Genomic DNA, 19,733 nt, shown 5'->3' on the forward strand with positions numbered 1-19,733 from the left:
ATTTAGTTTGACGTTGATTCAGACGTCACACTAAATACGAATAGCTCCTCCCCCATTTTCATACAATCGCGCACCTGTATAGCTTTATTGAGTGTGGTTTTAGTGAAATTGTCATGAAAAGAATGTTAAATGATATTCTGGACCACTTTGGTGCACTCAGAGTTTTTATTTTGTTATCATGTTTTGAAGTGATCGCCATATTGCATTTTTCTACTGAAATAGGCATGTCACATGCAGCCCCGAAGTGATTGGGAATCGCCATGCGATGAAAACAAAGACAACCACAGGAAGCCTAAAAGGCAGGGCACCTTAAGCCCCTCCACATTCAGTGAAAACATAAGAACCAATTAGGGACCTAGACAGCCTGATCGTCCAAAGGCATCCTGATTTATTAAAAGCAATTCAGCTAGCCTGTGTGCAGCCGAAAATAGTTGGAACTATTTCCGGCTGCACGCAGGCTACAATTCAGCAATTTTACAATTCTGGAAAATTCTAGGTTTAACAAAAATATTGAACTATTTTTAATAACTTTGACTTAATTATCATCTAGATATTTTGAGTGATCAGTGAATACTATGGGGCACCGTAGACAAAAATCATAATGTAAATGCTGACAATATTTGCTTACGATTACTAATCATCATTTAGTCCAAAGCCTGCATCCATCACAAATTATTAACTTGTGTCTGTGATTTATGTATGCTTGTTGGGATCTTTTCTATTGTCATATTTATGTGTCATTTTATTATTTGGTGCTTTCGCTTTCACTTAGGTACGCTTCTTCCCTTCCTCTCCAGTGTTATCCACAGCTTTTTCTTGTTAAAATCGCTTCAATATAAGCTCTCGTCTTCCATTAACCTTTGATAAAACATCTTTTTGTCTTTCTGTTACGAAGTCAATTGTACCTGCATTTGTGTTTTGAGGAAATCCACAGTTTTGTCAATCAATTGCTGCCTTAACAATAGGCCAGGACCTCCGCTTAAAAACGCCAGTAATGCCACGTAATCATCAACCGTTATTCGGTCTAGAATATCCTTCATGTAGTCGTACAATAGCTGACGATCATGTGCGCTCATATCCTTGATAATCTGGGAAACAGGCTTGAAGTTTGAGGACGTGGAGAAAGCTAGAGCACCGCCAACCGCTCCACCTATCGCGAGACCCGGGGGACCGGCTATTAAACCTCCTATACACGTAGTTACACCAGCGATGACTCCCCCATAAACACCCCCTCTTACTGTAGCTTTTAGCTCCTGTTCGTCCGCAAGGACTGCTACAACCCTCTGTAAATCGTGAGGCGAAATAGGCATGTTCCTTAAGCGAGAGAAGTCGAAACGAAATGACAATTACTGTTTAGCTTTGAAACGTTGGGGGTATTCCCCCGAGCCTCTGAATATGTCATCCGCTGACCGTGATAACACCACAGGAAACCCAGACTATGGTGATCTTCGTATAGTGTATCGACCTTAGATTGTTAGAAATGCGAATTTTGAATAAAACATGCTGGTAAGATATATAATAAAAGTAAAAAATATATATTTATAATAGAAAGCTTATGATGTTGCTTTGAGATGTTTAAAATAATGACATGGTTTGCGATTCGCTTTAGATGCTATGGAAACACACGTAACAATAGAAAATCACTTCCTCTTTATCCATCTAGAATTGATAGTAGACTATATGCTCTAAAGAAAAAATAAACGATTATTCAAACACTGTGCTTTATGTTTATATCCTTAAAGGCAATTAAATTCTTGCATCATCGCGAATGGTGGTATGGACATGTAAAAACTCACAAAAACATGTAGCAATCCTTTATAACATCTTTGTCTTTTGCTTAAATTGTGGTAAAAAATTCAAAGAAATATTGCTTGTACTAATACCATTAGTTTTTGGTCACGAGATTCTGCCTTTCAGATTTCGTCGTTTCTTTTTCGTAGTCTTTATACTCACTTATTCTACGACAGTAAGTTTCAATTCGTTCTTAAGGTAGCACAAAAACACGTCCATATATCTCCTCTTCAACATCCAGTTTGTCGCTACTTCCGCGTTCAAGCCCACAAAACTTTTTGCTTTACTGTCATCAGCAAGATACCGCATGTATCTGAACAAGTCCTCCCTCTGTTCCTTATTCATATCAATCAGAAACTGCTCCAGGCTGATCTCGGTTTGTTTCGCAGTCCACGTTCCAACAGTCCCTCCGACAAGTCCTCCGATTACAGCTCCCACGGGTCCACTACAGACGCCACCGACCGTCGCTCCTAAGCCTGCAAACACGCCTCCTTTTACTCGACCTTTTCTCTGAACGATCTTGTACCGAGTTTCACTGCACAACAAGGCAAGAAGGGTGATAAAATCTTCAGGAGATACGTAAGTCATTTTTACCGTGGCGTATCAAGTCAAAATGAATGAACTTACAAAACTGAGGATGACGTATTGTCTTACCCGCAATGAAAGACGCAGGCACAAATGACAGTGTCGCCATAGTAATATGTTCTTCCTTTGGGTTATTCGTGACGTCACAAAGGAGGGGGCAAATAGTTGGCGGCTGCATCATGCAAATTGTATCAAATCTTCTCTATGGAGATAATACGAAGCTACTTTGAAATCAAATTAAAACCAGTGAACACGATGCCTCTGTAATTCACGTTGTGTGTGTGTGTGTAGGGGGGGGGCACTGATAAGCACGCATGCGCTATTACTGTCACGGAAACGATCTAGGTCCGCAGACCGGAGATGTATTGATCTGGGACCCGCCAGGCTGGGGATGTATTGATTTATATTCGCAGGCCGGGAATGCATTGTCTAGACCCGCCGGGAGTGTATTGATCTGGACCCATACACCGAGGTTGTATTGATTTAGACCCATAGGCCGAGGATGTATTGATTTAGACCCACACACCGAGGTTGTATTGATTTAGACCCATAGGCCGAGGTTGTATTGATTTAGACCCATAGGCCGAGGATGTATTGATTAAGACACATAGGCCGAGGATGTATTGATTTAGACCGATAGGCCGAGGATGCATTGATTTAGACCCATACACCGAGGATGTATTGCTTTAGACCCATAGGCCGAGGATGTATTGATTTAGACCCATAGACCGGGGATGTATTGATTTAGACCCATAGACCGGGGATGTATTGATCTAGACCCAAAGGCCAATGATATATTGATCAATACCTGCAGACCGGATATGTATTGATCTATACCCATAGAATGATGTTCGGATGTTTATATCCTTGTAAGAGCACTAACATTGAAACAAATTATTGTCTTTTCATTCGCAAGGGCGATAAATGGTTATCAAAATCAATCTTGAGCGTAAACGCCCGTGTAGGCCTTCAAGCTTGATCTAAGTAGTTTTGTGACCTAGAACTGAAACAAAAATGAAAAACTAGTAGTCTTTGTAAAGCGTTTTTTTTATTACTACTAATTTCTGAGAAAGCGCACCTTCAATAGAATGGGGAAAAAATAATCATTTACTTACACGTACGTCTGAACATAAATAATTCCAGCTACACAGGGATATATAATAATATATAAAAAGCAGAAGAGCAACCAGAATTGCAAAGCTAACTTTTTTTTAAATGAGATTCTGTAGTAGGCAGGCAGGCATCGTGTGCTTGTGTGGTCCTTCTTGACTTTCTCGTGTTTAATTGTGTTTCAGTCTCTCCCTTTAGGCATTTGTACTGGCCAAGAATAATATTTTTTCCATTCCAACATCACACACATTTTCCTGCAGGCTGTATAAAAGTTCGAGAGAGTTAATGATTTCTTCATTCTGTCGCTTAGTCGAATTTGAATCCTTTGCTTTCTAAGTCCTCCCTTGCTTCTAAGATTTCCTATAGAAAATAAAGGGATGAAAATAAGATGAGAATATAAAAACACACAAAAAATTAAATTGTGAGTTATACACAGTTTTACTGGTACAATTGTGGACGTTAAACGTATTTACGTACTTACGAACAGCGGAAAATTGACACGTAAAAAACCCATGATGATCATCATTATATTGATCATTATGGACATTATTCTTAATAATCCTCATCATCAAAATCCAAAATATCGTATCATCATAATCATCATCTCATCGTTATCATAATTAACACAAACAATGGGTGTTATTTTTATCATCACTACCAACAACAAACAGCATCATCGACAATGGCAAACAACGACATCGAAAGCAACACTTACAGCAATACAGTGACAATGATGTAACAAAAACAACAGACACAACCGAAAAAGACACCAGACAACGAACGGAAAACACCAAAAATGCATTAACATCACAATAATAAGAGAAACACACAAGGGCAGAAACAACCACTTTAGTGAAAAAAATACGAAAATGGTTAACTAACTTGCCTTGCTTTTTCAGCGAACAAAACAACAATGAGAAACAGCTTGCATAAAAAACAACTGGCATGAGCAATAAATGCTAATGTTATTCTTAAAACCACGAATTGCACTTTAAACGTCTTCATTAGCTCTTTCCCGTCAAACTATTACTCTTGAATTGTTTTCAATTCACATTCGGGGAAATTACTCAATCAACTTCGAACACTACTAAGCAGGTGCTGGAAAAATGACAACAACACGATATAATTTGCGCAGGGACATCGAGACTCGACAGCGCGACAGGCATGGGAAAGAGGAAACAAATCCCCTGTTTAGGTTATTTTTCCCAGTAGCGGATCTAGGGGGGAGGGTTTAGGGGGTTTAACCCCCCCCCCCCCACCCCCCCAATGGGCTGCCAGAAAGTCATATGTAAAAAAAATTACGCCATACCCCCTTTGCCACTGAGCCAAATCCCCCCTTTAGCGAAAAGCTAAATGCGCCCCTTTTTCCAAACTATTTCTCGATTAACAAAGCACCTTGGACCCCTAGAGATTCTAAACAATATATACATCATTGCTTTGAACTATTCTCATTTAATATAAAAGTGAACGATTCTAGGCCAAGTTTTTTTCTCTTTTTTCTGAAATGATGAAAAATATTGCGAGCACGTTTCAAGAGGGGATTGACAATTCCTTCATAACACGTTAAAATAATAATAACTTTAATAACTTAAATTAATAAAGAGAATGAAATAAATTGTATACGCGTATCATACATAAACAGCAGCCTTCCGAAATATTTTAGAGCTCCATCACCCAGTCAACAGAAAAGAAAGCCGCTATCTAAATGAGAGGCGGAGCTTCTGGTAAAAAATATTAACTGGTGAAAAGAACTACTGCAAAATCCGCGTGCTTCAAGGTCTAAGGACATTTTTTATTTACAATGTTAATAAACGATTTGTATAATTTATTTTGTACTGAATAAATGTCATTATTAGAGAAGTTACAAACTCATTCCCGAGGTGAAAGACGCCGCTAAAATGAAACTTAACATTTGTTTTAATGATTTCAAAACGTCGTCTGTATGATGAGAAGTCCTATCTATAGACAACTATTTCAATCGCAATGCGATTACATGACTCTTAACTATACACTCATGAATTTTTACGTCTTTTAATCTAATCTATGGTCCGCTGGAGTGTAATAAATGCAAGATGACTTTAGTAGCTCTTGATATTCTCATCAATTACGAACGTCTTCTGATATTATCAGAGCTTTGAGAGTAGCGACTTGAAAATACTCCCGCTAATGACGTGTTCCGTCAATCCATGAGTATCTTCCTGACACGACTACACGTTGGCGCTCATCTTAAAGCGTAGTACAAATGGCGGCACAACGACATAACAACATAACTACATAACAACATGACGACATAAAAACATATCGACATAACAACATATCGACATAACGATATAACAACATATCGATATACCAACATACCGATATAACAACATATCGATATACCAAAACATCGACATAACAACATATCGATAAAACAACGTCGCGACATAACGACATAAGGAAAACTGACATAACGAAAAATAAAGTTTTTATGTCTACTTTTTTAGACCGCACGATTTAGTGGTATGCGACCTGCCTACGACATGTCTTAGCCTTGAATTACACACTACGACTTTCGTAGTAGAACATCTTAGCGGAGTCATAGGCTGATTTACAATCTGCGACTAGAGTTGTAGAGGTGTCGAGGGCAAGTTTCGAAACGCAATCTAGCCCAAACTGAAAGATCATTGGCGCTGTTTTATCATTTAAGGAACTCGTCTATCACTGCCAAAATCAAAATATTTAGGCTTTTTCGTTCTAGCTTACACTTGTCAGCGACGTCCGAATAATCCATTAATCAGCACAATTTCTGGAACTGAAAACGCCCGGTAAAAACCCAGTTCAATGTTTACCGAAGTCATGAATGTTTTCTGACAAGCAACTCCACTCGTATTAATGGATTTTCGTTTGTAAATAATGAATAACGTCAACTAAAAAACATGTACAATTAATTCTATTTTCCATGCGAGTCATTAGGGAAAAAGACATATTGAAAAATTTCTTGCAAGCATAATTATTCGACTTTATTTCGACTATTATTGTGCTTGTTATGAATAATGTGCTATGAGCAATCGAAGGCAGCGTGTACAATATAATTCTCCCCAAATATAAAGCAATAAAGAGTTGCACCTTCTAATAAGCCGATGAAAAGTCGCCTTCTGGCTCTTCATCGATACATTACGGGATTACGGTTAGCAAGATATAGACGCGACAGTACTTTGGGTATAAAATACTTCTTTTTGAGAGGAAGGCAAAGAAATTATATGGGTACTTGACGAAGTGTATTTTTTTAGCGATATCTATCGAGGTTTCGCCGGATGCTTACGAGGGAATGGCAGCAAAATAAAATTACAAATATTTTTTTTGATAAAAAGTCATTAAAGGTACTCTAAATTACAAGTGAGCGCGTTCACGAAACGTGAGGGAGAGATGGCTTAAGAAATTATCGGTTAATTCATATCCAAGCATTGAGAAAAAATAATACTAATGAAGAAAAAAACCCTCTCCAAATGTGTGAAAATACTAATCTAGTGTGTCACTTTTGTTTTACAGTTATCAAAAAATATTGTCCCTTTAATTTGATAAACCTTCTCTGGTCCAATGGCATAGATGGGAAACAACGAAATGAACGAAACTCGTGCGGTTTTCCTCTTCGGTAAAAAGCCGATTAAAATCCCAAGCAATTATTCCTTCTGTCGGTCTGTAAACATGTCCCGCCTTCACAAGCAGATCTTTGCAAGCATTATAACATTCAACAGACAATAATAAAGTTCTTTTTAATGAGCCAGGGCTCTCGCTTCCTATCCGGAACCTTCGTCTACGGCGTGTTGTGTTCTTGTTGCTTTTCGCGGCGTTTAAAATATTATTTGCATACACATTTTTGGGGTTCTTTTCACGAATGCTCTTGAAAAAATATTAAGTTTACCTGGCTAGTGTATTACAAACTATTATTTACACAACCAATTCAAATATTACTAAATAATGCAATTAATAAATGTCCCGTTGGCTGGAAAACCTTTAGGCGTTCCACTTGGTGAAATGTTTTGCAATAAAAGGGAAATTAGGAAATTGTTAGTAAAATGTCATAACCGCAGGATCGTAGTTGTCGTGCGCAAAAAAAACATACAAGCGCTCATCTAACTAAGCCCTGCGAGAAGCAATGATTTAAATAAGAAAGGGGATTTTCTTTGCTATCGTCGGGGAGTATTATTTTTCCGACAGATCAACGACATTCAAACAATGTATGCATATGCGAGGTTATCGCATCAAACTCGCACTTGATCCAGCTGTGATCAGCCGTTCCAAATCCTGTTAGATCTTTCCATTTCGGTTGATTATCTAACCTGAGAAACTGCGTCAAAAGTTATATGTGTGGCGAAGCTAGATCAGTGAAGTGTCTCCCGGGGGAGGTAGAGTACACTTATTGTTTGCGTGGGAAGAGCGTGTGTTTTGGGCATTTCACTAACGACTCGGAAGAAACCGCTAATGTCCACTGATGGAAACGGTCGCCCTAAAACGATAAACAAGTCAGAGGCAAGATAAATGACAATTCGGAGCGAGAACGGTGAAATTCTGGGTACGTTGGTAAGAGAACACATCATTCATTGAGTCTTTCCTCTTGCGGGAAGTTCTCAGAGACAAACGAGAGCTTTTTGATTTGCGCCTTTCGACGCCCGGCGGAAAGCGAAAAGTGAGCGCTGGTGGAAGTTGGATAAAACCTGGCGCCAAGACAAAAATACAAATAAAGAGCAAAAAGGGTAAAATTTAAATCGAGCCGGAGTGTTGGAAAGCTATTCAATAGATGTGAGAACCTACTACTCGGCTTGAACCGTCTTCGAAAATGCAGTCGAGGGTAGACTTGCTTACTGCTGGTGAAGAGGCGGCGTTCACTACATTGCTTATTTTGATTTTAATCTTCGGGTTCTTCGGCAACATAGCCGTGTGCGTTGCCATCTGCAAAGACCACCATTTACGCCAGCAGATACCAAACGCTTTAATCTTCAACCTAGCACTAACTGACCTTCTGACGGTAACTCTTGTGGTTCCATTTTGCGTCTCCGCCATTCAACGGGAGGACTGGGTTTTCGGCCACTTTTGGTGCCAAACAACGGCTTTTTTGTACTATACATTTGCTATTGTTTCTCTGGAATCGCTGGCGTTCATCTCGCTTGATCGTTTCTACGCCATCTGTCGCCCGCTTCAATACCGTAGTGCCGTTACTACAAAAAGACTCATTCCGGTGATCATGCTATCGTGGGTATGGGCTATAGTTTTTACCACCCCTTGCATCTTCATGGGCTGGTTTAGATTCGGCCAATATGAGTCGCTTTGCACCTATACATTCGACGGCACCGGCGAGAAATGGAAAACCGCCGTTATCACATATTCCATCATTACAATCATCACATGCATCGTTGTGCCTTTTCTCTTGCTGTTGTATTCGTATGTCAGGATATTTGCAGCGGTGCGGCACCAGAATAAACGCGTAGCTACACAACAGCAGCTGCAGCACCAACAACAACTCCAGCACCAGCAATCAAATAACAGGCCAAGAAGACGAACTCTCTGGAATGTGAACACGGCGTACAAGGGCTACCGCACGATTGTACTCATCGTTATTTTATTTCTCCTTTCCTGGGCCCCTTTTAGCGTGACACGACTTATAAAGATCTTTCTATGGAACCACGAGGCCGTGCCAGCAGGGGCCGACACCTTTGCCACGGTATTCTCCTTTCTCAGCGCTGCAGCGAACCCTCTTGCTTATGGCTTGTTTAGGAAGGACTTTAGACGAGCCTTCGCAAAGCTGTTCTGTCAGGCGGTACAGTATGTGACTTGCGGGAGAGTTAACGTAGAGGAACAACAACGAGAACACTCCATGAATCGAGCTACATCTGGGGTTCAAAATAGGGACTAGGCAAGCACGACAACAAAGACAAGCACTAGATGGCCGATAAATAAAGCTATTCAATTAATAATGCATTTGCTACAAGCTCAATGAGTTCATCTTACTTAAATTTTAGGTCATATGCGAAAAAAACTCTCTTAAACTGAGAAATTTTTCATTGCCTTTGCGTGTGAAAAATAGCAAAGAAGCGAGCGCATTTTCACGTGCTATTTTGAATCCCTCACTTTTTGCTTTTCCTCCCTTTTCCTCCCTTAAAGCGAACTCCAATATCAGATCAGATCAGATCACTTTGTTAGTTTGAAGTTAAAAAAGTCCTTAGACCTAGGGCTATGTGAGTAAAGCTAAGAGCGGCTCATGAGCAAAGAGCTACACGGATAACGACACGGAAACAATTAACTTAAACTCGCTCACTCAAAAAGAAACTTCTGATCATCAACTAAATGCCTTTCTCCGGGCATTTCATCGGAAAAGGAAGGTAAATAAAAACTGGAAAATGAAGGTAAATAAAAACTGGAAAAGGAAGGTAAATAAAAACTGGAAAAGGAAGGTAAATAAAAACTGGAAAAGGAAGGTAAATAAAAACTGGAAAAGGAAGGTAAATAAAAACTGAAAAAGGGAGGAAAGGGAGGAAAGGGAGGAAAGGGAGGGAAGGAAGGGGCACTTGGGCTGCCGTTAAGCAGAATTACAGCTCCAGGCAGTACTCAGCATGGATCCGGACTACTATTTGCTATGATGCAGTTCTCATCGAGAGAAGTGTAAGGAAGTGTTTGTATGATAAAACCCCTCTAAAGTTAAGTAGCTCGGCTGGACTCATAGATGAAAACCTAAGAAAATCTGCCTTCTAGCTTTTTTGAATAGCTAGAAATTAAAAAATATATGTATGATGAAAAATCTGAAGCCAAAAGGACCTTGCAAGACAGAGCAAAAAAATGGTAAGTTTTCCAAAAATAAGGTCTGGTTAACTTCGGTAACCTTGAATTTTTGCATAAAGGTTTCTTATGTTATGTAAACCAGCATATCAAAAAGGGTTTCTTTTCTAATGGATTCTTCTTCGAGATATGAGGCTTGAATTGCAATTTTCAAATTAAAAGTATGAATTCTCCTCGTTTAAGGGAGAAGTCGGGCTCTGATCAGAAATGAAGCCAACTTTGCTCGCTACTATCTTCATATCTTCAAAATTTCTTTAAAATTTGGAATTAAGCTTATGGTCAGAGGAACCCCTTGTATGTGGAATCTTGAGCTTGTATATTGAGAATTGGAGAATCTCATGCTTTTTTTTTGCTCTGTCACCTTGCAAGGGATATTTTAAAGAGCCACAAAGGCACCTCTTAGTGAAGAAGGTGGTTGTTAAGTGAGAATGCAGGAGAGAACTGAGGTACAGGAATAAAGTCTGTTGTATAATTAGCAACGCCTATTTTCATCGAATCCAGAACAAAGATGTGATGCTTTTAAGGATGTTTTAAAACACTCAAGCGATCATATTTCTAAAAAAACATTTCATGTGAACACTCCAAAATTACGCTACACCTCATAAACAAATAGAAGTGAATTATGTAGTTCCAGAAAATGTCCATACCCCCCCTGGAGGTACGATCCCCCCACCCATCTGGAATTTCCAACCCCCTAGAAAAATAATACAGAAACTGTTAAGGACAAAGGGCATTTTACCCCCTCCCCCTCTGGCAATTCCTTAGCGTTTGCCCAACACCCCCAGAGTTCCCCTACATTATTGAACTAGTCCAAAGGGACATGTGCACATGCACGTGGAGATGACAAGTAACGGCTGTGCCCCATGTATTTTCATCATCCCTGTGCCTGCTTTGGACTATTGGGGATTTGTTCTCTACAACACAAACAACGAAAACAGCATTTTAAAGAATAAAATACAGCATTCGCTTATCTAAAATGGCATATTTTTCTAGCTAATTTTTCTTGCATATTTTTCTTGCGTATTTTAATTGCATATTTTTCTAGCAAATTTTTCTAGCATATTTTTCTAGCATATTTTTCTAGTGTAACGTGAGCACTTAAAACTGGTGCTTGAAGCATGCGCTGATAAACAAAAATTCAGAACTTTACCTTCAAAGCCCAACAATCCTTGTTATTCTCAGTGTGCTTTTGTAGAGGGTAGAAAATTTTTTTATTAGGAAAGGTTGAGAACCAGATTTCGAGAAGACTTTTTGTACCTTTTGCTTCAAGTAAATATGCAAAGATTGAGATGATGACAAATCCTGTGGTATGTCCGCAAGATAATGCGCAAATATTAAAGACAATATAAACAAAACACAATTCATACACATATCCAAAAACTGTGCATTCAGGCAATAGCTCACAACTGCACTTCCGCTTGTCCCTTTGAAAATAAAACAGCAAAATCTCCCTTATTTTAGATAAAGAAACATTTTTTTCTATAAAAATGAAACCCATTCCAAATATCAACACTGTAGACACTTGGGAGGAGCAAACATTTCTTGAAAGAAATTGTTTCAACTCTCAGCCTTTGTTAAGGGTAGATTTCACAGCCAAGTTACTGATTTGATTTTCTATCTGCAATGCAGTTGTGTAAGCTCAAACAAATTATGGATAAAACTAAAAAGCTCTCATTTCGCAGTTATCCTCATTCCTAACCGTGATCCCTACCAACATAAAGTCTCTTGAGTTCAGTTTATTCACAAGGTTTACTAGGAAAAAAAGCCATATTCATTAAACATATATCTTCATCTAAACATTATGAAATAGGAATTTTTATGTAAATCATTTGCATACAGAAATAAAAGCCGTCTCAATCATGTTGCTTAAACAGCAAAGTTTAAAACCTTTCATATTAGCTTTCCTCTTCACTGCTAATCAGCCATGGATTTTTAAGAGTAAAATACCAAGATTTGAGGAAAGATAATAGGGCAACAAAATGATATTAACCTAACTACACAGAAATAATAGCTGGATACACAATAATGCATTTTACCATCATAATGTGAAAATGTAGAAAATACAGTACTTTTGTATCTCTGTGCGTGCTAGCGCTTGACACCCATGTGGCGAATTCTATTGCTAACAAAGTTCGCCACTGTGGCAAATGCCGTTCCCTATACTCGTTAATTTTGAGTCACGATCTTTCACCTCAAAATCATATTTCTAATCATTAAGATAGCATACTGATGAAAATTGTGAATCAGAAAAACACTGAAGAATGAACTCTCTTTCTTTTTGCGCCGTTTTAGTTACTATTGGTTACCATATTGTTACTATATTTTGAGGGCACTTAATTTCGCGAGATGTTGCGATTTGGGTGCAAAGCAAAAATGTCAAAAGCACAATTCTCCAAGTTTATCATTAAACATTACAACAAAACAAAACTGTAGAAATCATATTGTGCTTGATGCTATTTTCAAATAAATTTACAAACATCTGCCAACATCTCACAACAAGCTGTGAGACTATAGATAAGAATCATAAGTTCTTAATCGTCTTGGTCTTGGTCGTCATTAAAAAAAAGGGAAACGGAAAGGGTATTGAATTTTGCAATATTAAAGTATAGGATATAGGTATAGGATTTCGGGGGGCTTAAATGTCGCGAAATTAAAGAGACAAATAAGGTAGTTTGATTAAATTGTTTGCTATAGCTTCTCGGTTGTGGCTAATACCCCATCAGTGTGGCATATTCCTTTTGATTCCCAAAAAAATCGCCAATCCCTATGATTGATGTCTTGTCACACTGAAAATCACATGACTAACAAAGTAACTGGTTTTCCAACAGGGTACACCATGGAAACCGGAAGTAGTCTGTAAGAATCCAATCACAAGTCATGGTATACTGACCTTTTGCAGTGAATCCGAGGCTTCGACGCAATCATTAAACGTGGCAACGCGATAACCCACCACAGCCAGAGAATAGCACTGAAAAAAAAACGCGATATCTCTCACAACATATTAAAAGTTACTTAACTTATAATATCCTTACACGGGTACGATTACAAGATTAGTTATCAAATGAGAAAAAAAATATAAGGCGTGACTTACCCCAAATACAATAACAGCATAAACTGGTAGCTAGATTCAAGATAAAAACCATAATTAAAAAGATATTTCAAAGAACAAATTTCATTCCCGATCGCCATCGGCACTCACCGGTAAAACAACTTCTCTCATTTGGTGCGAGAGTTTTAAGGGAAATCCAAGCAATAATGATATCCAGAGAGTAAAGGCAAGTCCCCCAAACGATAACCACTGTAGCAGTTTTGTCATATCGGTAGCTATTTGGAAGAAATCTAGAAATAACTTATCGAAAGCTTGTAGTATTCATTTACGGAAACTTCTGGTCAATGGTCAGCGGGCTTCTCATGAAAACACACAGGTAGTCCAAAATTGCAGTCTCGTTTTTTACTTAGACAGACAGACAGACAGACAGATTTATTTATTGGTCCCTTGAAACAGTAAAGTTACATCGGTTAGTGACCAAAAAATTTTAAAAAAAGGTAAAATAGTACGTATATAAGACGTACAACAGCTATTATGTGATTGTTCTTAGTTTTAGTTTACATTGTATTTCCTTTCTTTCATTTTTTTCTTTTTCTAAATCTTTTCTGATTGTTTTTAATTACTACTTAGTTTTACATTGTATTTTCTTTTTTCTTTTTTTCTTCCCTTTTTTCCCCTTTCCTTTTTTTTATTTTTATTTGTATTTGTATTTTTTTTTTTTTTTTTTTTTTTTTTTTTTTTTTTTTTTTTTTGCTCTGCTTACTTCAGATTTCTATTGTGCTTTAGGTTTAATTTTTCATATTAGCGTTTCCCTTAGCTTGAAACATTCGGAAATGTACCTTGCCGCTATCCCTGCTAATTAAGTTGGCGGATTTATTAGTAAATTGAAAAGGCGTTTTTGTGTAATTTGATTGCGCTGCAAATTTTGGATAACTGAATTTCGTAGCTCTTTGTATGTTTGGCATTGTACTAGAAAGTGAAATTCATTTTCCACGTCATTTTTGCATGTTGGGCAAATCCGATCTTTTTCCTTTGTGTAAGGCCTCGTATGTCTGCCTTTCTCAATTTGCAATTGGTGATTACTTATTCTTAGTTTTGTTAGCGCAACTCTATGTTTCACATTAGGGATGGCTACAAGGTAATTCTCTAATTCATATTTGTCTTTAAAAGTTCTATAAGTTCTTAGTTTGTTCATTTCATTACTGTTTTTCCTTTGGTCATTGAAAATTTCCCCATGCCATTTCTGAAAATACATATCATTAAGTCGTTTAGAGAAAATATCAAGGAACAATGTAGGGTCGGTTTCATTTTGATAGAGCCACATAAACCCAAAACCCGCTTTGAAAATTATTTCTTTTGTTTTGTGGGTCCAGTAGGACACGTGAGGGTTATTTACACATTCTGTATAAACTACTTTTGAGAGGGCCTCTTCTTTTGACCGAAGGTTGGTCCAGTATTTTATGTTCCTATATGTTGCATTTATACAAAGAGGATATCTGCCTAGTTCCCCTCTGCACGCATTGTTCACAGCCGTTTTTCCAGTTCCTAGTAACATTTTACAGAATTTAAGATGTACTGATTCAAGCGGATCTCTATCATCAACACAGCTTTTATTATCGGCACCCCATACTTCGCTGCCATACAATAAAATTGGTTTGATCAGTGCATCAAACAGTTTTAATGTAAGATTAATGTCTGATCTAAAGTGAATACCGAGATCTTTCCTTAACTTAAATAAAGCTTTGAGTGCGGTTTTTTTAAGCTCCTCTTTTGCTAAGTTAAAGTTTCCTACCGCGCTGAATACTAGCCCTAGGTACTTATAAGATTTGACATTTTCCAATTGTTCCCTGTTCAAAAGGAATTGATAGTTATTCATTACTTTGCCTATGTTATTAAAAATCATCACCTTAGTTTTTGAAGTATTGACTTTTAGACTATTTTCTTCTGAGTAGATAGAAAGTCTATTTAAAAGGTCTTGCAGACCACTACTTGTTTCCGAGAAAAGTACTAAGTCGTCTGCATACAGAAGACAATTTAATTTTGTGTTGCCTAAGATGTGGGCACTTGAAGATTTCGCTAAGGTATCAGGTAAATCGCTAAGGAACAGATTAAAAAGAGTTGGACTCAACATGCATCCTTGTTTTACCCCAACCATGCATCTAAAACTTTCACTAATTGAATCCCCTATCTTCCCACACGATATATCATTGGAGTACATTGATCTTAGAACTTCGTAAAAGTTTCCAGAAATACCAGCTTGTTGTATTTTCGCAAATAGTTTATCTCTAGGAATGCTGTCAAAGGCCTTTCGGAAGTCTATGAAGCAAGTGAAAAGCATATTGTTTTTCTTCTTGGGTTTGCTTTTTACTACTCTGTCGATAACGGTTTTCAGAATAAATATACTGTCTACTGTTGAGTGTTTTTTCCTAAACCCCCCTTGTTCCTTCTTTAGATATCCTTTCTGCACAAGGTAGTCATAGAGTCTTGAATTAAGTATAGATGTAAATAACTTACTGAGGCATGATAAAAGTGTTATTCCTCTATAATTGTTGACGTCAGAGCGATCGCCTTTTTTGAAAATTGGAATAATAAAACCCAGATTCCATTCTTGTGGAAACACTCCTGACCTAAAAATGATGTTGAATAACCTAGTTAGGTAGGGTAGTAAAGTATCTTTACCATATTTTAGTAGCTCGTTTAGTATATTATCGTGACCGGGAGCTTTGTTGTTTTTAAGGTTTTCTATAGCTAATTTTACCTCCTCTAGCCGTATCTCTGAGTCTAAAGGACCCGTCTGGTCTCTACATTTAGGGATGGATAAATTTGTAGTTGTAGTTTTGTTTAAGTCCATGAAGTGTGAGTGTAAGCTTTCTATTTCTAAATCACATTCTTGTTGTTTTTTGTCTTTCCCTACGCTGAATAGATTCTTGAGTGATCGCCAAAGTTTTTTGCTATCTTTGAAATCCAAATTTTTGATACCGCTTGCTCTGTATTGATATTTCTTACGTTTACATAATTTCTTGAATTTTTTCTTCTTCCAAAATAGCTCCCGCCTTAGCTCACTGTCATTGGGTGAGTTACATATCTTCCTTCCACACCGTTTAAGGTTTGCCTTCTCTGATCGACATTCCTCGTCGAACCATGGTGCGTTTGTTTTTTGACATTTCTGCTTGTCTCCGTATTTAAAACCCGCTTTCTCACTGATCTCAACTAGCAGCTTTGTAAAACTTGATGTGATATTACTTGCTGTGTCTGGGCAATTGGTATCGCAGTGACTGACTAGGTTATCCAGTTTAGACCGATAGATATCAGAGCGAAGAATAGAGTCCACATTTTCTTTTACATTTGTACCGTGGCAGAATATTCGTGCGTGTTTAGCAAAGCTTTTTGATTGTGTTACCGTAATTTTGTTTACAATCTTTATATTATATGTTATATGGCAATGATCAGAAATATGTGGAAGCAATGGGTGAATTTTAAGAAATTGAAATTTCTGCTGTACTCTATTGCTACTTATCACGTAGTCGACTAAGCTGGTACCGTTGTATTGATAACATGTCTTTTTCCCTGTTAAATCGCCAATTATCCTTCCATTTGCGATTCGTAAATTACTTTCACTACAAAGCTCAATCAGTGATCTTCCTCTGCTATCAGTATAGTGGTCCTCAGAGTACCTTGGCGATGGTACATCGAGTTCATAATCGTCAGGAAGGCTTAAAAATCTATCTTCATCAAAATTAATATGTTCAGTTAGTTCACTAGTTCTAGCATTGAAGTCCCCTTGCAGAATGACGTCCCCTTGGCCGAGATATTTTATAATATCCTCTTCCAGATCAGACATATAATCCTCATCATTTGTTTGTTCATAATTTTGAGGACTAAAATAGACGGTACCTAGGAAGATATCCTTTTCCGTTTCGAAGTAATTTCGTTTTAATTTGCACCATATAATATTCCGGTTTTCCGAAGGTAAGTACTCGACTCCTTCTGCTACTTTGTTGCTTATATAGAGTGCGATCCCTCCAGAAATTTTTTTACCAGATTTTGGTCTTGTTTTTATGAAATGCTTGAATTTTTCGACAGCTAAATCTGTATTTTGACTAGCATGAGTTTCCACAATTCCGAAGATATCATGTTGTTGAATGATATCAACTACCTCTGCTAATTTTGTTTTATTACCGAGCTCTTTGCTTTTATGACCGTGGATATTCCACGTACCAATTCTTAAAGACCTCCCAAAATCCCAATTACGAGAAGTTAGTGAACCTGGCATGTTGACATTTTCAGTGATTTGAGATGTTTTTTATCCATTTCTATAGGCTAACCTTACACATTCAGAAATAATTTTTAGGGCTTGTTCTAATTGTTGCTGCTGAGAGTTCATTGGATACTGCTGTCTACCTGTGGGAAGTTGATTAGTTGTGGGTTGCTGATACCCCTGTGGGTTACCTGGAAATGGGCGAAACATCGGGTTGTTTGTTGGTGGTTGCTGATACCCCTGTGGGTTACCTGGGAATGGGCGAAACATCGGGTTGTTTGTTGGTGGACAGTACGCTTGTGGGTTGCCTGTGGGGGCCTGATATCTTGCTTGTGGGATACCTGTGGATCCGCTAGGAGCGCCTTGTCTTCTTTGCTGGAAACGGTTGTTGACTGGGAATTTCCGAGTTACAGCGGGATCCCTTTGTCTTCTGAGCCCTGGAATTTGACTTTTTAAGCTTGCGACTAGTTTTTTCGTTCCCGTTTGGTTATTTAAGTGTACATTATCTCTGTATACACTTTCGTCGATATCTCCATTACGTGATAAGCAAACACCTCTATTGTCTGCAAAATACACCTTTGCACACCTAGAAGACAATCGCTCAGATGCACTGTTAACAACGTCTATTATGTCATTTTTAGCATGATCTCTCAAGTGAAACGTTAAACCAGATACAACTATTTTGCTTTGGGGCCATAATTTAATGCACTCTTCCACAATATTCTCGATATTAGAGCAGATTTGTTCTGTGGGAAGTTCACGTATGTCGTTTGTTCCTGTATGCAATATGACGTATTCGTACTTATTGCCAGCCTCGCATCCCATTGTGCTCAAGTGGTCCAGCATCTCAATCGTGCCTCCTTGTACATATTGTTTGTTTACATATCTACCTCTCGCGAACCGGCTTTGAATAATTCCTCCAAAGATAGAATCAGAGAGCATCAGGATATTTCCGGAGGTTTCTGCGAGCGTAGCATTTCCTCTTGTCGTATTCTCTGTTGCTGTCTGGGCTGGTCTAGGTTCAGTTTCGCCTCTGGTTGTGCGAGAGGAGTCGACTATTTGTTGTTGATTTCCATTAATTGGTGATTCAATATTACCGCTAGAAGCAAGCTGCGGCAAATCGTTCGTGTTTGGAGAGTTTACGATACTAGAGCTGCTAGCCACTGTCGTCCGCAGTGTTGTTTGTGTATTAATTTGTCGTTCCACCTGTTCCACTTGTTCAGAATCCGATGGCTCGCCGCTCTCTTCGTCCTCTGAGTCATCGTCGCTGGATTCTTCAGCGTCCATTTCGATTTTGGTTTCTATGAATGTCAATCGCTGCTCACATTTTTCGAGGTCTAATTTAGTCTCGCGAATTTTATTTCCAAGTTTGGAATGTGAGCTCTGCAAACCTTTCAGATCAGCAAGGACTTTATCTTGCTTTGTTTCGTCTAGCTTCCGATCCATTTCCATAATTAATTCTTTCCGGCTATTCTTCTGTTGGCATTCCAGATCTTTGATTAGAATTAGTTGCTCGTTCATATCCATACTAAGATCGGATAATTTCTTGTCAAACTTTTCAATGAAGCCTTTCATCATTTCTTTGAAATCGAGAAATTCTTGATATCGGTCATCATGACCTTTTTGATCTGAGCTGTCCTTTAAGGCGACCTTTGAACTACACGGTTCAGAGAGTTCGACTGGATCCGTTGTTTCTTGCTCAGTTACAATAGATTCCTGTTCGATAGTATCACAATCAGTTGTCTGATTTGTCTGTCCAGAGTAATCAAGTAAAGACATCAGTTTCTTGATGAGATAATCTTTACCAGTACCTTGCAGTTGTACGGTCTTCGTAGACGGATAAAAGTTCACCGTTATATTTTCGAATCGGTAAACTTCGAAGTTTTCTTTTGAAGAATGACTTATCAAAGCGTCTTGATCTCCATCCTGCAGTTCTTTAATGCAAAATTCCAAAAGTGACTTTGCATTCGAATTCCATTTGAATTGTTTCTTGGATGGTAGGTAAATTAGGAGCTTAGTAAGTTCAGAGTGTTCTGAAGCCGCTTCCGACGCCATTAGCCGTTGGCCGTTGGCCGCCATTAGCCACAGGACCGTGGCTAATGTGAATTCCCGCATGTGGGGGGGGGG

General features: G+C 38.3%; 5 protein-coding genes across 6 annotated transcripts; 1 reads left to right on the forward strand and 4 right to left on the reverse strand.

Annotated features, from left to right (window-relative positions):
• Nucleotides 1-146: 146 nt before the first annotated feature.
• LOC5508555 (protein C19orf12 homolog) lies at nt 147-1,500 on the reverse strand. The gene has a single exon (XM_032377288.2). The coding sequence runs from the start codon at nt 1,308-1,310 to the stop codon at nt 888-890; it is 423 nt and encodes a 140-aa protein (XP_032233179.1). The 5' UTR covers nt 1,311-1,500; the 3' UTR covers nt 147-887.
• Nucleotides 1,501-1,953: 453 nt separating this feature from the next.
• On the reverse strand, nt 1,954-2,379 carry LOC5508556 (protein C19orf12 homolog). Its single transcript, XM_001629104.1, has one exon. The coding sequence runs from the start codon at nt 2,377-2,379 to the stop codon at nt 1,954-1,956; it is 426 nt and encodes a 141-aa protein (XP_001629154.1).
• Nucleotides 2,380-3,405: 1,026 nt separating this feature from the next.
• On the reverse strand, nt 3,406-13,717 carry LOC116615584 (dolichol-phosphate mannosyltransferase subunit 3). The gene is made up of 4 exons (XM_032377313.2): nt 13,499-13,717; nt 13,391-13,420; nt 13,190-13,267; nt 3,406-3,846 (listed from the first exon to the last, which is right to left on the reverse strand). The coding sequence occupies exons 1-4, from the start codon at nt 13,613-13,615 to the stop codon at nt 3,793-3,795; spliced, it is 279 nt and encodes a 92-aa protein (XP_032233204.1). The 5' UTR covers nt 13,616-13,717; the 3' UTR covers nt 3,406-3,792.
• LOC5508576 (5-hydroxytryptamine receptor 4) lies at nt 7,586-10,774 on the forward strand. Its single transcript, XM_032377312.2, has one exon. The coding sequence runs from the start codon at nt 8,306-8,308 to the stop codon at nt 9,377-9,379; it is 1,074 nt and encodes a 357-aa protein (XP_032233203.1). The 5' UTR covers nt 7,586-8,305; the 3' UTR covers nt 9,380-10,774.
• A 384-nt stretch (nt 13,718-14,101) lies between the features above and the next one.
• LOC116608319 lies at nt 14,102-19,713 on the reverse strand. Of its 2 annotated transcripts, none has more exons than XM_048720921.1 (2): nt 17,858-19,713; nt 14,102-17,797 (listed from the first exon to the last, which is right to left on the reverse strand). In XM_048720921.1, the coding sequence occupies exons 1-2, from the start codon at nt 19,683-19,685 to the stop codon at nt 17,652-17,654; spliced, it is 1,974 nt and encodes a 657-aa protein (XP_048576878.1). In that variant the 5' UTR covers nt 19,686-19,713; the 3' UTR covers nt 14,102-17,651. The 2 variants fall into 2 exon arrangements, with proteins under 2 accessions (XP_048576878.1, XP_048576877.1); XM_048720920.1 differs by having other exon boundaries at nt 14,102-17,784; nt 17,845-19,713.
• Nucleotides 19,714-19,733: the final 20 nt, after the last annotated feature.

This window comes from Nematostella vectensis, chromosome 13 (assembly GCF_932526225.1).
Source record: "Nematostella vectensis chromosome 13, jaNemVect1.1, whole genome shotgun sequence".
Taxonomy (NCBI): Eukaryota; Metazoa; Cnidaria; class Anthozoa; order Actiniaria; family Edwardsiidae; genus Nematostella; species Nematostella vectensis.

Bases quoted from the DNA above. Each gene is read 5' to 3' on its own strand.
- LOC5508555 (XM_032377288.2), bottom strand. From the start codon at position 1,310: ATGCCTATTTCGCCTCACGATTTACAGAGGGTTGTAGCAGTCCTTGCG.
- LOC5508556 (XM_001629104.1), bottom strand. From the start codon at position 2,379: ATGACTTACGTATCTCCTGAAGATTTTATCACCCTTCTTGCCTTGTTG.
- LOC5508576 (XM_032377312.2), top strand. From the start codon at position 8,306: ATGCAGTCGAGGGTAGACTTGCTTACTGCTGGTGAAGAGGCGGCGTTC.
- LOC116615584 (XM_032377313.2), bottom strand. From the start codon at position 13,615: ATGACAAAACTGCTACAGTGGTTATCGTTTGGGGGACTTGCCTTTACT. The intron at 13,268-13,390 runs GTAAGTCACGCC...TTTTTTTTTCAG, and splicing joins ATGCTGTTATTGTATTTGGG to TGCTATTCTCTGGCTGTGGT. The intron at 3,847-13,189 runs GTCAGTATACCA...TATTTTCTATAG, and splicing joins CCTCGGATTCACTGCAAAAG to GAAATCTTAGAAGCAAGGGA.
- LOC116608319 (XM_048720921.1), bottom strand. From the start codon at position 19,685: ATGGCGGCCAACGGCCAACGGCTAATGGCGTCGGAAGCGGCTTCAGAA. The intron at 17,798-17,857 runs GTAACCCACAGG...GCCCATTTCCAG, and splicing joins GATGTTTCGCCCATTCCCAG to GTAACCCACAGGGGTATCAG.